We start from the raw sequence: 15,324 nt of genomic DNA, 5'->3' as shown, positions 1-15,324 counted from the left end.
TTCAACTAGCTGTTTGTTGTCTTTTTTTGTTGCACCTTCAAATTTGTTTGTCACTAGTCGAGGAGCGAGCAGAAATTTAATCATGAAAACATGTCCTAGAAAGTTTCCAGAATATTCGGGAGTCGTCTGCATTGCCTGCTAGGTGACTTATTATCAAAGTTATCCATATCATTAAATGATATGTTCATGTTTTTTTCTTATTATTAAATTTAATCCTACAAGAAAATTATACTGAGCAACCTCTACGACACATGGTTACGAAATGAGAAACTCGAAGTTTCCATTCGTCACGGATCAGCTGGTAACTTATTTTATGTGAAAACTGCGTGACCATATGACCTGACCGCCGCTTATCACTAATGTACAGTCTTAGTCTTAGTCTGGATTCGGTGAAGAATGGTGGTTGCGGAGAGTGTCTAAATTTGTTTGTTGCGTGTTATCCTTTATGTCGTTTTTCACGGTCTTTGAGACAAATAATTTTAGCTAACAAATACGTGATTGATCGATCGCGTGAATATTTTATTCATAGGATTGTCCCGTGCAAAATGATTTTCATGGAGATGCAGATCATAGTGGCAAACCAGTAAGTTTTTAGAATCAGTTCATTTTTAATTTCCTCATTTACTCAAGATTTCAAAAAATTTCTTATGTATGATAATTCTGGTATCCAAGATACTTTACTGGTCTACTTATAGGACTCAAAAATGAACTTGAGGAAGAGTCTAAAAACTCTCTGCTTTGCCACTATGATGCAGATGATGTGACGATGTCCCGTCCCGTGCAGACGGTGCCGTGTGCAGTGTTCACTCGTGCAGAACTCACAATTCAGAAGTGGCCGAACAAACGCATGACATTTCTAATTTCAATACTCACTGACCCTGGTCCCTGACTGACTCAGAGTTTCAGGTGCAATGGTTACCTATGAGGCTGTGACAGACTCTCAATGCTGTGAGCCTGTGACCTGTGTCACTGTCAGACTGTCAGTATGAGTTATTGGCAATAGCAAATAGCTAGGTGCATAACACATAAATAATTTTTGCCTTCATGCTTCAACAAAACTTCAAGAATCATTGATGATCAGGTTCACAACTTCACATTTGCATTTTATTTCATGCAAGTGATGCAACTGTGGAAACTGGAAACTAGGAAAAGCTTTAGCCATGTTGGAAAAGTCATTTAGGGAAGCACTAGTCTAGTCTGGTCATTATCATTCATGACTGATGGCCTTGAAGGTAGATCGTAGATGTTTTCCATTCTAGGACTTCTTCTATTAAAAGTATTTGATGATCATTTTAATTGATGGGGAAACATAATTTTACCTGCTAGAAATGCAATTTGTATTTTGTATGCTAATAAAACTAGGGTAAACGCGGTATATTCCGACACATTAAGGACGCATCGATAAATGAAAAACTATAAAAAAAACGTTTGCATTATGTAAGTTCTGTTGGCTTCATGTGACTCCATAGTGGCAAAGCAAAGAGTTTTTTAGACTCTCCCTCAAGTCCATTTTTGAGTCCTATAAGTAGACCAGTAAAGTATCATAAAGGTATTATTGCAGATTAACTACATCCAAAAAAAAGGGTGTTTTTTTTTTTAATTATATGTTTTTTGGGGTGTAGATTACGAATCTGAAATCCATTTTTGGCGGTCGGCATCGGAAAACCGATTTTTTTCCGACCCAAAAATCGCGCTAAAAATGCCTAAAATCTGCGAAATCGGTGAAAAATCGGAAAACATTTTTGAACTAAATCAATCTGGGAATGACTGTAAACCTATGTAAAACCCTAAAATCGCGCTAGGTTAGGTTAGGTTAGGTTAGGTTACGATATAGGCTGCTATTCCGCACCACCCAGGAGGTTTCAGCTTAGGCTCGTTAAGGCTTTAATTTATATACCACGGGCCTTTCCCCAAGAGGCCTATGGGAAATGTTACCCGTTGCACTGCAACGGGTAACATTTTCGTCTTCTTTGTCCATAAATCTGGAGATACATTGCCACATCGAGAGATCACAACCTAACGCCAACTTGCAGGTTGGGTTGGTTCGCCCAGGTTCCTTTTAGATCAAAATGCTATCTAAAAAAAGGAACTTGGCTGACTTAACCCAACCTAAGAGCTTTTTGTAAAATTTCGATGAACAATCCGACCCTAAGACCTAGTGTTTTGGCAGTATTTTGATGCGCAAATGTATGACGTCACCATTTCAACCATCAACAAATGCATGGAACTAAAACAAAGCTTAATATAAAGGAAAAGCTGGAGAGGTGACGGAATTACCCACGATGTCGGAATATACCGCGTTTACCCTAAATTTATTTGGAGTTTGGTGATATATTATAGTTATTATTACATTTTAGAGTTCTAGTTTTTGAGATTCGCTATTTGGTAATCTCTCTATTAGCTTGTGTATAACAAATACTATTTTTCAGATATTGGCAAGGGATTGACTTTTATTCAACAACTAAATTAGCAAGTCAAGACAAATTATTAAATAATGTCTTTGTTTAGTGCCTTAGGCTTAATGGGAGGCACTGGAGGCTTTGAAGAGGATCCATTTTTTGGGTGAGCATGAAGTAATTTTAGTAACACTTAAAAAACAGTTTGTTCCATTCCATTAGGTAGTTATAGAAATTATAATATGATTCTTCAATATCAATATTTGTTGGTCGAAATTGGATCCTGCTATGCTTAGAATTTCTGGGTGTTGGTATTGACCTAAAAATTACAAGCTTTATGCACTATCCTAGAATTCCAAAATGCTGGTCTACTCATTGGACTTCTAATATTCATGGGTGGCCTGACCATTTATTTTTCAACTAGGGTATTTCAGAATGACACTGTTGTCCTTGTCTTCACTGTTGAAGTTATTTTATTAATACAAGATCATGATCAGAATGTGCTGATAACTTTTCCAATGATAACTGTTGCACAGTGCTTAATACTTGGATGCTTAAACTGCCAGGCACTGTTTTTATAATTGTTAAATGTCTTGTTATCTCTTGAAATGTCTCACTCCTAAGAGGCTAAGACACATGTATAACCATAGCATATACATTGGCTGTATGAATGTCTTTTTAAATTGTGGCTGTTGCTTATAGACTGTTGACTCTTTCAAACAGAAGTTGTAGTATAGTGACACACTTTGTGACTCACAGTTATTTAACAACTTGCCAGCCAACAGCTATGTCTGTCACCTAAGTCTGTGGAGCCTGCTGCTGGTTGTATCTGCACAATGTTTAGTCAGAAAAGCAACTTTGTGTGTGAATTTAGCATCCTTATATAGGCAGTTGACTTATAAAAATTAAATTAAATTACCAAAAATCCACTCAAAGTAAAAATAGTACAACACATTAGTAGAACATTTTTGAAGTTATTGATTAATATCAATGCAAGTAAATCTCCCCAAACGACTTGTTTCAGATCGGCATCTGGAATGATGCGGCAGATGGATTCCATGATGTCCTCTATGATGAGGTCGCCCTTTGGTGGTGACCCATTTGGGTCTATGATGAGTGGCCCAATGATGGGAATGATGAGACAGCCACAGCAGCAACAATATCATTTACCCGTCATGGGAAGCCACATGAACAACATGAATTCACTCAGCCTCATGGCCAACCCTATGTCCATGATGAATAACCTCATGGCTAATATGGTGAGAATGTTAGAAAATGTGAAAATGATTCATGTTGGATGATCTTTATTAAATTTAGAAAGAATTTAACCAATGTGAATGAAAATGTATCCATTTTTCAGCTAAATTCCAACTTTGGGAAAGTTTTGAATGTCAGCATCTGCAATTCAATTCCCTTTCACATAATTCAAATGGCACAAGTTCATCCTAATTTTTACTGTGATTTTCTTGGAATTCATGATTTTTCTCTATAATCTCTTAATTTTCCATCAAATTGAAACTGATCAGAAATTGAGATCATTCAATAGATGAAAGCATGGGAATTTAATGAGCTTTACTTTCATTTTTAACTGCTCTATTTAATTTATTTTATTTATAACTTGAATTAAATGGAGACTCTGATTTTGTCTGTATTAATGAGAGGGTTACAAACTTGTATGTCTGCTGGCAGGAGCATGTGCAAGGTGAGAGCAACACGCAGGTGTTCAGCAGCTCTTCAGTCATGTCCATGACCATGGGGCCGGATGGCAAGCCACAGGTATGTCCAACATATTTTGATGATGTATGCCTGTGCCAGATTCTTTGTAATTCTGTCATAGGGCCATAATATCAAAAATAATTATGATTTTGTAACCCCATTAGCCAATTACTGATGGTTTTTCAAGTTAATCCCGCCAATCATAGACAAGAAATAGGCCACTATGTCTACTTTGGCCACTACATGTATATACTTGAGTGAATTTGATGGGGCACCTGGTCATCTATTGTTCATTTTTGAAGTGCAGGGAAGCTGAATGAGTAGATTGTTTCATTATCTTCAGGTTATATTGGAATCTTTTAGTTAACCATCTCTTTTCCTGGAGGGTCTTTGCAAATGATTTGCTGTTGCATGAAATATAAATGCCATGCATACTGGAAGAGGTTTATGATACTAGAAAATTCAGCTCTTATTAATATCAAACATTGCCAGATCAAGATGGCAAACAAGAGTGATGGTGCTCGCAACGTGACGCGTTTTGTGGGTGGTCGTGGCAAGGTTGGATTGTGTCTCTGAATTAATTTTCCATTGCATCCTTGCCAATATACCCTCAAATATATTCCCTGTGTGTTTACCTTATTTCTTATGCAGTGCTTGATTCAATTGAAGTTTACTTTGTGAGGTGAGCTTTCACTAACTTGTTGTTGTGGTTCATCTAATGCTGCTGAGGCATCATGTGGTGGTAGAGGTGCCTTATGAGCTTTTTAAAATGAATCCTACTGCAATAAAAATTATATTGGGAGTGTTGTGAGTGCTCCAACTTATCCCATTAACGAGTTTTTGTCGAGGTTTTCTCTGAAAAAAAAAAGTAAAAACTAAAAAAATAATCTTGATGATTGGTTTTACCTGGCAGTTAAAGGCGCATGCAAATTAGTATGCCTGTTTGTTTGAGATTGTCTTAAAATGCAAGAATTACATTGTTCAGTGGACAAGAATGAATTGGTTACTAACTCAAACTCATAACCTCTTACTTTTTCAGTCTTTTTGATAACTTTTGCAAGCTGAGCATATTTCTGATTCGATTACAAGTTGAAAATATCAGTACATGGATGAAATGTGACATATTTTGCAAACTCAGTTGTTTATATTGATGCAGCAAGACAGTACGGCACATTGACCTGTTTGTGTGCCATCTGTCTGTTGATTTTATTGATGAAGCAATACATACACATTAACACGTTGACTACGTATTGGTACATATGCGTACCACAAAATGTATTTCTCCAGGAGGTAGTGGTACATAATTCAGGTTGCCTAAAATTGGCCAAATCCGAGAACAAAAAGGCCAAAAAAGGCCGATAATTCAATGTATACTAGTTTATTTGTAGGTTCCGCTATAAAAATTCCATTTATTTTCTTTTTGCAGTATTTAGAATTTAATTAGGAAGTACCCCTATCATAAATTTTAGCCGGCCAACGCAATTGAGAAAAACTAAATCACGGAATTTGTCCAGAAAAAATGACCGTCTGGCAACCCTGCTTAAAAAAAGACAAAAATGAAATAATAGCACAAGATGAAGCAATTGTAGTCAACGTGTTAATGTGTATGTGTTATGTACACCTACTGCTACACAGAAACATCAACTACGTTAATGAAACAATCTTGACCTTGTGACAATTGCCCTGATTGTGTCAGGTTTACCAAGAAAGTTCAACGGTGCGCGGAGGCCCTGGTGGTGTGCGTGAGACACAGCGCTCTGTGGTGGACACCTCCTCTGGCACACGCAAGCTCGCCATCGGCCACCACATCGGCGAGCGCGCCCGTATCGTCGAAAGAGAGCAGAACCGCGACGGCGAAGAAGAGAACGAGGAACTTCTCAACCTAGATGAGAGTACGCGAATTTATGTTGAAGAAGCATAGTATCAGATGGTATACTATTAAATATTGAGCTCATGTCTTAAAAGAGACCTAGAAATGGCATATCCCTTTATTTAACTAGGTTGATGCTGTTAATTATTTTCAATGCCCAAGAAGTAATTTAAAACATGATTCGTAATTTCAGGTGAGGCAGACGAGTTTGAACGCGAATTCCGTCGTGTGGCCAGCAGCGGCGTTCAGCGTCGCGCAGCTATAGAGTCGGGGCGCGTGGGGGGCAGCCGACGTGCCGTCACGCCCCTCGCTATCGAGGCTCCACCGGCGACCGCGACCTCTCGCCCAGGCACGGACCGCCACGTGGACTTCAGTGAGACTCGAGGCCACGACACCAGCGACCGCTACAACCTAGAGCGCGTGCCCATCGGCCGCAAGTCTGGCATCGACGTATCGAACTTTGACCGTCGGCCCTCGGACCGCTTGAGTGGAGAGCGCTTCGAGTATCACCGCCCCAACACCAGCTACACTCCGGCCCCTACCAGCTACACGCGCCCCAGCTCATACATGCCCTCCGTCAGGTCTGCTGTTTTACAGTGTAGTTCTTGCCTTTCTTTTGGGTCCTACTTTTTATATTATATCGATTGCTATACTTCCGAGGCATCTTCATGTATGCCGTATTTAAGCTTGAGGCTCGCTAAAAATCTTTCAATGCATCAATGCCTCTTGACTTATCAATCCCGTATTTGTCTAATAGTAAGCTGGTTTATCGCCCAACCAACTGGAATTTAAATCCTCAACCCTCATGAAATCCATGAATTGATGGTTTCAAATCAGTATTTAAGCTGATGCTCCAATGTAAGTGTACCTCAATGGTCTAAAAAATTCCTCATGAATTCGTCAATTGGAAAATGTTCTAAAAGACTCTAATGTTTTTAATCCAGTAGTAGATGATTCTAGAGGCATTGTTCTTGACGTAGCTTAAATATGCTCCGTAGCTGCACTTGTACCTGGAGAAAACGTTTTTATTGTATTTTATTTATTATATTATAATTTGAATGCCGTGTCATTACAAGGCGCTTAGCACATTTCTCTACTTGGCTTCGATGCACGCGGCTGAACGGTTAGCTTCATTGCATGATTTTATCTGATGTACTGTTTGTTCATTTATTGTCAAGCTATGGAGTAGGTATCTGCGTAGAATTTATTTGGGATTGCATGAATCAGTCAGTCTTAGTTTGTTTATATCATATTATGGGATGTTCTATGATGTGCTTTGATTTTAAAATCGATGTGTGAGTACAGAGAGACGTCAGTGGTCCTCACGTGCAGGTTGGAGTGTAGGATGCTTCAGTATGATTCAATAGAATCTCGTTGAGGACAATGTTGACGTATGGAAATAGCATGTGATGGGTGAATGCAACCCGTGACTGTGTGGAGCCCGTGACTGTGTGGAGCCCGTGACTGTGTAGAGCGTGTGTTGTGACCGTGTGTGGCAAGTGTGAGAAGCCCGTGAATGCGTGTAGCGAGTGTGTGGAGGCCCGTGACTGTATGTGAAGAGCCCGTGACTGCGTGTGACGCAAGGCATACCCGCAGCTCCCGCTCGTACCGCACCAGCGGGCTGGGCCGCCCCCTCAGCTCCTACTCTGGCCGCCACTACAACAGGTACTGAGCCGCTCCAATGCCCTCACTGACTGCAATCACTCGTGCCCCTCCGGCACCGCTGTTTCTCTCTTCCTCGTGTCGCTTTGGTGATGCGTGGCAACGCATGTCAATTCCCTGCAAGATTTTCTTCGCCCTCTATCCTTAACTTGCCAACGAATATCGTTGTATATAATTCCTTGCTAGGTTTTCTTCGCGCTCTCTTCTTTACTCGGCAACGCAGATCTTCGAATTCAATTCTCTGCAAGGTTTTCTTCGCGCTCTCTCTTTACTCGGCAACGCAGATCTTCGAATTCAATTCTCTGCAAGGTTTTCTTCGCTTCGCGCTCTCTTCTTTACTCGGAAACGCAGATCCTCGTGTTCAATTCTCAACGAGGTTTTCTTCGCGCTCTCTTCTTTACTCGGCATCGCAGATCTTAGAATCCAATTGATTGCGAGTCTCGTCTACAAATTTCCACTCTGCATGGCTTGCTGTGTGCGTTCTGATCGCTCTAACGTCAACAAACAATTTTCGAAAAAACGAATCTACCTGCACGAAAAACTGATAAGGTATAAGTGATTGACCAACCATTGCCTGTTGCATCTATAATTGAGCTCTTTTTATCACGAGATGAGGAACCAAGTCTCCTAAATGTCTTCATCATATCGACATTGCGTGAGGCTCTCTTGCCTGACGCTTCTGGTACCTGTGGGCCCTGCGTGGAGTGCAGGTGAGAGGCCGTTTCCCCACCTCCACCCAAGTGTGCTGCTGCAGTGACAAGCTTCTTGACCTGGCCGAGTGTTATATATGCCTTCTTTTGCTGCTGCATCTTCGAGTTAACTTAGATGGTGGTGGCTGTGATAATAATTTATCGCAACCATTGTATTGTTGTTTTCTGCAAGTTAACCCGATTATCGATCAATATTTTTAGTTTCCTCAGGCATTGATTTTAGATTCATTGCATGCACTGGAAACCCCTGTCCTCTACAACAGGTGATGTTTGTACAAAAATATTGAGTTTAGAGTTTTTTTATTTGTAGATAACAATGCTCATGGTTTTGTGCATGAAATTTATGTTCTTATTACTCAGTGAATTTTTTTGGAGTTTTAAGATCCTACGCAGTATCTTTTCAGTTTTACTAGTACGGTTGATTATGATAATAGAAACAAGCCTTATATATATATGATGCAATGAAAAGTAGACTTTATATCGATGTATACATACATCATTGAATTTGAGTTCAGTTCTCTTCAATATAGAGTGTTACGATGATATTTTGACGAGGAAGACATTATATTCACGACCTGAATGTAACGTGCGTGCGTTTCATGTAACAAATGTTTTCTGATGAGCAGAATTTGTCTTCCTATCTACTGATGTAGTTTCATAATTAATGCTTGATTAACGTCGCTTGAACAATTTTGTATTCGCTTTGAGGTTCAATATCGTTTTTGGTTTTCTCCTTTACGACAAGATTTACTAGCATTTTTTCCCCACACTCTCGTCTATTGCTTGCCGTTTGCCTTGCATTAAGTGGTCGGTTTATAGCTTGCTGCTCTTTGCTCATGCTGCAGGAATCGACTGAGACTATACCATAACATACGATACTGATTGTGCTGTAGTGCTGCTGAGCAAGTCGTAATCATACCATTTAACGATTGAGTGATAATGTTGCATATAATTACTTCTCTAATGGATGTTTATAATTGCAATCTCGAGTATTATGCTACACATCCCATAGTACGTATGAACTTTTTGGAACATTTCTCCAATTTGTCTTTTGATTTGATTAGTCATCTAATTTGTTGTCTTTGATGTACAGCGGACGGGAGGGTAGAGGCGCGCACCCGTCTAGGAGTCACCGCCGCGCCGGCCCCTACGACCAGTGAACGGCACCACCCGACCTCCCCTCCCCCCGTGCTCACCACCCCTCTGCTGCTTCTTAATTCTCATGCCATTTCTGAAATATTTATATTTTTTGTTTTATTCCTTATTCTTAACCGTGCTGACCCTCTCTTCTTATTAATATTTTGTGTATTTTGCTGTCATCAGTTTATCCTCTAGATTCGTCCTATGATTGACTACCACATCTCGTATGTGTTCTCTGTCTCAATTCTATTCTTTCTCTTCCATTATAGTTTCTTTTATGAATTTCATGCTATACACGGCTAAAACCATGACCTACTAAATTTTCATAGTTTGCATTTCAAATAATACTATTTCAAATAATACAAATGCATTTCAAATAATATTATTTGAATAAATAATATTCAAATAATACGATCTAATAATGACAATTTTGTAATCTCGAGACGTTAGACTGGCAAATCTATCGTGTCTTTTTTGCTCCTGGATCTCAATTATTAGAGAGCTTATGCACTTACACACTATCGGGTGTCATATAGGTATGTTCTTTCGTGTACTTCTAAATGCATTAACTTGAAATCTAGGTTACTATTATTCAACTAAGTAAATCCTTACTGATTTATGTTAAACTGGATTCTAACGTTGACCTCTTCTCAGCCAAAGCTAGTTCTAGGGAAGTAAACATCATTGATACAGATTTAGAGCCAGATTGTGGATATGATGACTGTGTCGTGAGTTGTTGACATCAGAAATTAACGTTCAACGTCTGTGGTTGACAGGACTTAGGTAACAGCGATAAGCCTATTAATACAAGGCGTCGTAATTATTAATCATGATACTTTATGTGTAAGTGTAGGAGAACTGGATTCAACTGTCTATTATTATTAAAATCTATTGTTCTGCATGGTTATTTTACGGAGTTATTATGTACGAATACTTGATTATTCTATTCTAGCTTGTTTTGAATCTCAAAATCAAACATAATGATTCGAGCTCAGGGTTTGTGTCCTGTGTGTCGATGCGGCAGTTAGGTTGTTTTACATACACGTTTGCTTGTTATGCTACGATACACGGCTTCCTGTTATTTTACGAATAATACGAATAACGACGGACTATACAGTCTGAAATAAGTTTTTTTTTTGTTCTTTTATTTGCTGTGACGCTGTAAGGTTCTTAGGTACAGGCGAGAAATGGAAGACCTAGCCATTCACTTGTGCATTGATGCCCCCCATGCGACATCATCAACGTTATTAACACGATCACTATCTGTTCATTTAGTTCTGTAAGCTTCTCTTGCGTCGTATGACGAGACGAACTAGGTTTTCAATGCAGTGATTATGTATATTTTTGATCGTCAAAAGGTGTTGACTATCGGCGTCTTCGAGACAATGGTTTTACCCATTGAAGGTGCGGTACCTTAAGCGAAATACTTTTTGAGCGAGTTGAAGTAACACCTTATTTTAGATGGAAGATTGAAATCCAAGGTCCTTGAATGTTTTATTTGATTTGCGTTACAACTTGAAAGTTAAGTATGAATATGGCCACAGTAATACGAGTTTCTGAACGTTTTGTGCGTTTATTTATCCTCACATCGGTTGCCAAGAGCAGTTTAATTGGTTGAGTTTTTTTAGCGCGGCCAGTTTGTATTTACTGGAATGCATTTCATCTTCAACTGTGACAATGACTGCCGGTCAAGTTACGTCTCTGAAACCTTAATGCCAGATTTCAGTGCATCACAGGAACAAATATTGCAGATATTGTTCAATTTATTAACTTCGCATTACAAAACTTCTTGTGATCGGTGCATGTCCCGGGATTGTGCAAGTCGATACTCTGATCGGCCGAGCATTTCCTCCATACCAAAGGATACTTAGGCTACCGCAACCTATTTTATTCCTTTTAGTCCTCAACTAAAGTACAGTTTCTTGACCAGTAAAGCGTTTGTATGATGTACAATAGTTGTTCTGTTTGACCACTTTAATTAGTAAATGGCATCCTTTCTTGAAAAATCCGTTTCCTTTCCAATTTCTTTCGTTAAAGATAAGGAACATATCAGTAGAATCTAGTAAGAATTTAAAACAATTTAACATCAATCAAGAATTGGCAAGACATTTACCGCTCGATAAAAATGGGGCGTGAAATTTCCAGACTCTGAAGAGCATGGCTATTAATGGGCTGAAGCCTCAGATCAACAATATTGTCAAACACATACAGCAAATACTGAATCAGCTCAGCTATCAGGTGTAACTGACACATCCAATAAGCGTTCTAACTATTTAAAGTCTCATCGGCTTCGTCTATTATACAAAAATCCATGATTTATGCAAGCATGTTAGTGTCAACTTTTCTCCTGAACACTCTTCTGGGAATTGGGAAGTTGCTCCAGTGAAGATAAGTCCATGAGCAGCATCCGCAGAGACCCGTGTAGCTGGGACAAAGCACTCACGCAGCTCTCCTAGAAAAAAAAGTGAGAATAGCGCATGCAGGCAGGTACAACAAAAAACATAGGAGACTTGTTAAGATTTCGATGTAAAAAATAAATCTAAATAATAAAATAAATAAATAATAAAATCTAAGTAATAAAATTATAATAAATATTTGTTTTTTAATCGTCACCAAAATCCCTGGATTTAGAATTGGAAGGATACTTTGATGCACGATTTACTCGGCAGACACGGCTATTTAATCCAAAATCCACCGCGCCATATGATCAAAAAAACTCAAAAAGCCAGATTCGATCCGGCACTGGAGACTCGCTGCATTTAACTAAATTATTTACGAACTTGGATCTGTAGTAGTAGTAGTAGTAGTAGTAAAAGATTTACTAGCGCTTCAGATAGCTATCTATTTCGCGCCGGAGGTGAGGTCTTCAGCTACGTCAAAGATGTTTGGTCTCTTCCGTCTTCAAGGCTTATAGCCTGATCCATTTTAGGCGCAGGGGCTGGGCGGTAGATTCCTTACTGGTTCAGTTCAGTCAGTAAATCTTCGTCGGTATAGTTCGGGCGGTTAAGGTACCAGATCGTGCCGCGAGTCTCATTGAGTTTCTCGTGGGCGGCAGCTGTAACTGGTACATTGGCTAAAGTCTTTATGGTCGTTATGGCTTGGCTCTGTTGGTAGTTCGCTACCTCAACAAGGGATCGCTACTTGGATCTGTATATGTGATCTTCTTTTACTGTTAAAACACGACATTTGATCTTGTACATTTTATGATTTATGAGGGATCTTATAATCCACTGTGTGAGTGAAGGCATAACTATATTGAACCAGGGGACATCTCACTATAGTGGAAGGCAAGCAGTTGTCAGGGCAGCGCTGAACGAGGCTGGCATTGGTGCACGTGTTGTTGATGATTTGACACAAACCCTGTAGTAGCTCCTCAAACTCACTGAAATAAACAGGCAAAGAATCTAAATTTAAAATGTTAATCTAACGACAACACATCAATATGCAGCAGTTGAGTGCAACTGTAATTAAGACCAGATAGCATCAGAAACTGAGAATGATAGGTAGTATAACCCAATCAGATCAATAAAAATGAATGAATGCAATAATTATGCCTCACATGAAATTTCACGCAGGAGCTAATTTAGGGATGATTTAATTTAAAAACTGGTATAAGCTACTCCATTTTACTATGAAACTTAGCATACCTATCACTTGGTAACAAATTTATCTGCAAAAACCAAACTTTGCAGATACATAGAGCAATATCTAAAGTAATAGAATCCTTGAATTAATTTGATGAAAATGATATTAAAATTTTTTTTCATCAAAGGAAAAAGGCTAAAAATATGGTGAAATGACAATTTTTTATGAAGATATGATGAAACATACCTACCAGTGAATATGAGTGCTAACACTAGGAGCATACATTTCATCAACAAAAAGAGTAGCCTTTTTTGGGAAAAAAGTTTCTTTATAGAAATAATTATGAATTCTTCATTGCCAGTAAACCATGAGAACTGACCGGTGGTGCTTGCGTGGCATGGTCAGGCAGGAGTGAGCAGGGGGCTGCTGTAGGTAGTACAGTAGCAGATCCCTCTTGCTGCTCAGGCTGGCCAAGTGGTCCATGGTTACAGAACACCAGCTGATTCGCTCCTCTGAAACATAGTACTACTTGATATTTTGATCCACAAGTCGTACAAATTTAATGTGTGCTGCATTTAGCCAAAACACATTTATAGAAACAGGAAGTGCACTCAGTCTATCGTTTTTTCAAGTACACAGTATGGGTATATACTATATACAAACTAAGAATTAATAAGTATCAATGGACCAATGACTTTCTAGCTGAAGAAATAAATTTAACTAATGATTGAATCAGCAAACAATGAATCAATTTTTATATTGCATCTGTGTTGCATCTGTATCAACACTGTTGGTGATTTTTGTTACAGTCAAACATGAGTGAAAGTAACGTAGGTAAGGTACCTATCGCAAATTTTACTGTAGGTACATAGCAAGGCTTAAACAAACATTCATTGCAGGTTGCTGTCGTAATACCTACTTCACTTAATTTGAATAAAAGTGAAATGGAAAAAAAGAATAACAAGAAAAACTAAAAGTATACTACAAAACAAATAGAATTAATTTTTCATAAATTATAGGTACTTATAAATAAATAAAATTAGGTGTTAACTTATAAGGTCAATACAAAATTCTAAGTTGAAATAAATTCTATAAATTAGAAACCTCATGTGAATAATTATGCCTCCAAGAGACGTTTTCACTTCATACCACATCAAGATGAGTTTTTTAGTCTGTAACAGTATTTATAGTAATTTAAATTACTTTAAGATAGCATTGGAGCATTTAAGAAAGCACTCGTGTAATCATTACTCATTAGTAAAACATTCTTGATGGTAAATTAGTATAAAATTGCTGAATCTCTTTGTCTTAATACATAAATTAATGCTGCAACCTACAATCAAGGATTAATACCTAAATTATGTATGTTGAGCAGGTTAGAAGACTGCTGGCTCAGTCTGGCTTGATGCAATTTGTTCTTGGCCTCGTGAAGTTCAGAGCGGAGCTCATGCAATCTGGTTAGCTGTTTGACAGTTTTTGTAACCTAACAAAAATATTAGTATAGAAATATATAGTGGTGAAGTGTGGGAAAAAATTCAAATGCAAATGATGAAGCCAATACTAATGTCAAGACAAACTGACCAAGGGGGTTTTTTACTGTGACCCAAGAAGTTATACATTTTTACTAGGCACATTGCTTAATAAATTCTTTTAAAAAAATCTATAAAACATTGAATGAATAATCATAGCACATATTAAAAAAATGTGATATTTACAAAAGAATACCTATTATAAAAGATAACAAATATGATTTCTCTAAAAAATATATACTTCATTGTATAAAGTAAATTAAACACATTCAATGACAATTGTGCACTTGATGAGAAGATTTGGTCCTTCATATTCCATATGCTTACCACATCACTTGAGGAAATCTTATCTTCTTCTTCAGTCCAAGGGAAGCAATCCTCAGCACCAGGTTGAAGATTTAGTGAGTCCCCGATAGCATCTGCTGGTGTGTAATTCTGAGCTTCAAAGCCAAACTGCTTAAGTGTGTTGGCAACATCGGCATGAGCATAAATCAAAACATCCATTGGAGTCATCATGATGTACTGAACCATTGAGGCAGACGCAGGCAGTAAAGAAAGTGCCGGTAATCATAAATTTTGATAGATCCTTTCCCGCTCAAGTTTTCATGTTAGGAGCAAGAAATAAAAGAACTATAAAAGCACAATTCTGCATATGATACGTACATCTAATTCTATTTTTAATCTAATATCATCACAGCATGTGGATATAAATATAA

General features: G+C 38.3%; 2 protein-coding genes across 7 annotated transcripts; one reads left to right on the top strand and one right to left on the bottom strand.

The window, feature by feature from the left end:
- Positions 1–2,427: 2,427 nt before the first annotated feature.
- On the top strand, positions 2,428–11,059 carry LOC108664475 (myeloid leukemia factor 2). 5 transcript variants are annotated; one of them, XR_001930365.2, is made up of 9 exons: positions 2,428–2,562; positions 3,421–3,655; positions 4,086–4,172; positions 4,605–4,670; positions 5,809–6,004; positions 6,176–6,563; positions 7,579–7,892; positions 7,954–8,354; positions 9,448–9,509. XR_001930365.2 is itself a non-coding variant. In XM_018151067.1 (8 exons), exons 1-8 carry the CDS (start codon positions 2,495–2,497, stop codon positions 9,512–9,514), a joined length of 1,176 nt encoding a protein of 391 aa, XP_018006556.1. In that variant the 5' UTR covers positions 2,428–2,494; the 3' UTR covers positions 9,515–11,059. The 5 variants fall into 5 exon arrangements, 3 of the variants coding, with proteins under 3 accessions (XP_018006556.1, XP_018006557.1, XP_018006558.1); XR_001930364.2 differs by having other exon boundaries at positions 7,579–8,354; XM_018151067.1 differs by lacking the exon at positions 7,954–8,354 and having other exon boundaries at positions 7,579–7,647; positions 9,448–11,059.
- On the bottom strand, positions 10,977–15,324 carry LOC108664476. 2 transcript variants are annotated; one of them, XM_018151070.1, is made up of 5 exons: positions 14,936–15,324; positions 14,433–14,562; positions 13,459–13,591; positions 12,771–12,876; positions 10,977–11,946 (listed from the first exon to the last, which is right to left on the bottom strand). In XM_018151070.1, the coding sequence occupies exons 1-5, from the start codon at positions 15,137–15,139 to the stop codon at positions 11,830–11,832; spliced, it is 690 nt and encodes a 229-aa protein (XP_018006559.1). In that variant the 5' UTR covers positions 15,140–15,324; the 3' UTR covers positions 10,977–11,829. The 2 variants fall into 2 exon arrangements, with proteins under 2 accessions (XP_018006559.1, XP_047741067.1); XM_047885111.1 differs by having other exon boundaries at positions 14,433–14,541.

This window comes from Hyalella azteca, unplaced genomic scaffold (genome assembly GCF_000764305.2).
Source record: "Hyalella azteca isolate HAZT.00-mixed unplaced genomic scaffold, Hazt_2.0.2 contig16941, whole genome shotgun sequence".
NCBI lineage: Eukaryota > Metazoa > Arthropoda > Malacostraca > Amphipoda > Hyalellidae > Hyalella > Hyalella azteca.
The sequence above is the reverse complement of the archived record's forward strand: the minus strand, read 5'-3'. Positions and strand labels throughout refer to the sequence as shown.

Coding starts and splice junctions, on each gene's coding strand:
- LOC108664475 (XM_018151067.1), top strand. CDS start 2,495: ATGTCTTTGTTTAGTGCCTTAGGCTTAATGGGAGGCACTGGAGGCTTT. Junction 2,563..3,420: donor GAAGAGGATCCATTTTTTGG/GTGAGCATGAAG, acceptor GACTTGTTTCAG/ATCGGCATCTGGAATGATGC. Junction 3,656..4,085: donor ATAACCTCATGGCTAATATG/GTGAGAATGTTA, acceptor GTCTGCTGGCAG/GAGCATGTGCAAGGTGAGAG.
- LOC108664476 (XM_018151070.1), bottom strand. CDS start 15,139: ATGGTTCAGTACATCATGATGACTCCAATGGATGTTTTGATTTATGCT. Junction 14,563..14,935: donor AGATTTCCTCAAGTGATGTG/GTAAGCATATGG, acceptor TATTTTTGTTAG/GTTACAAAAACTGTCAAACA. Junction 12,877..13,458: donor ATGCCACGCAAGCACCACCG/GTCAGTTCTCAT, acceptor TGTTTATTTCAG/TGAGTTTGAGGAGCTACTAC.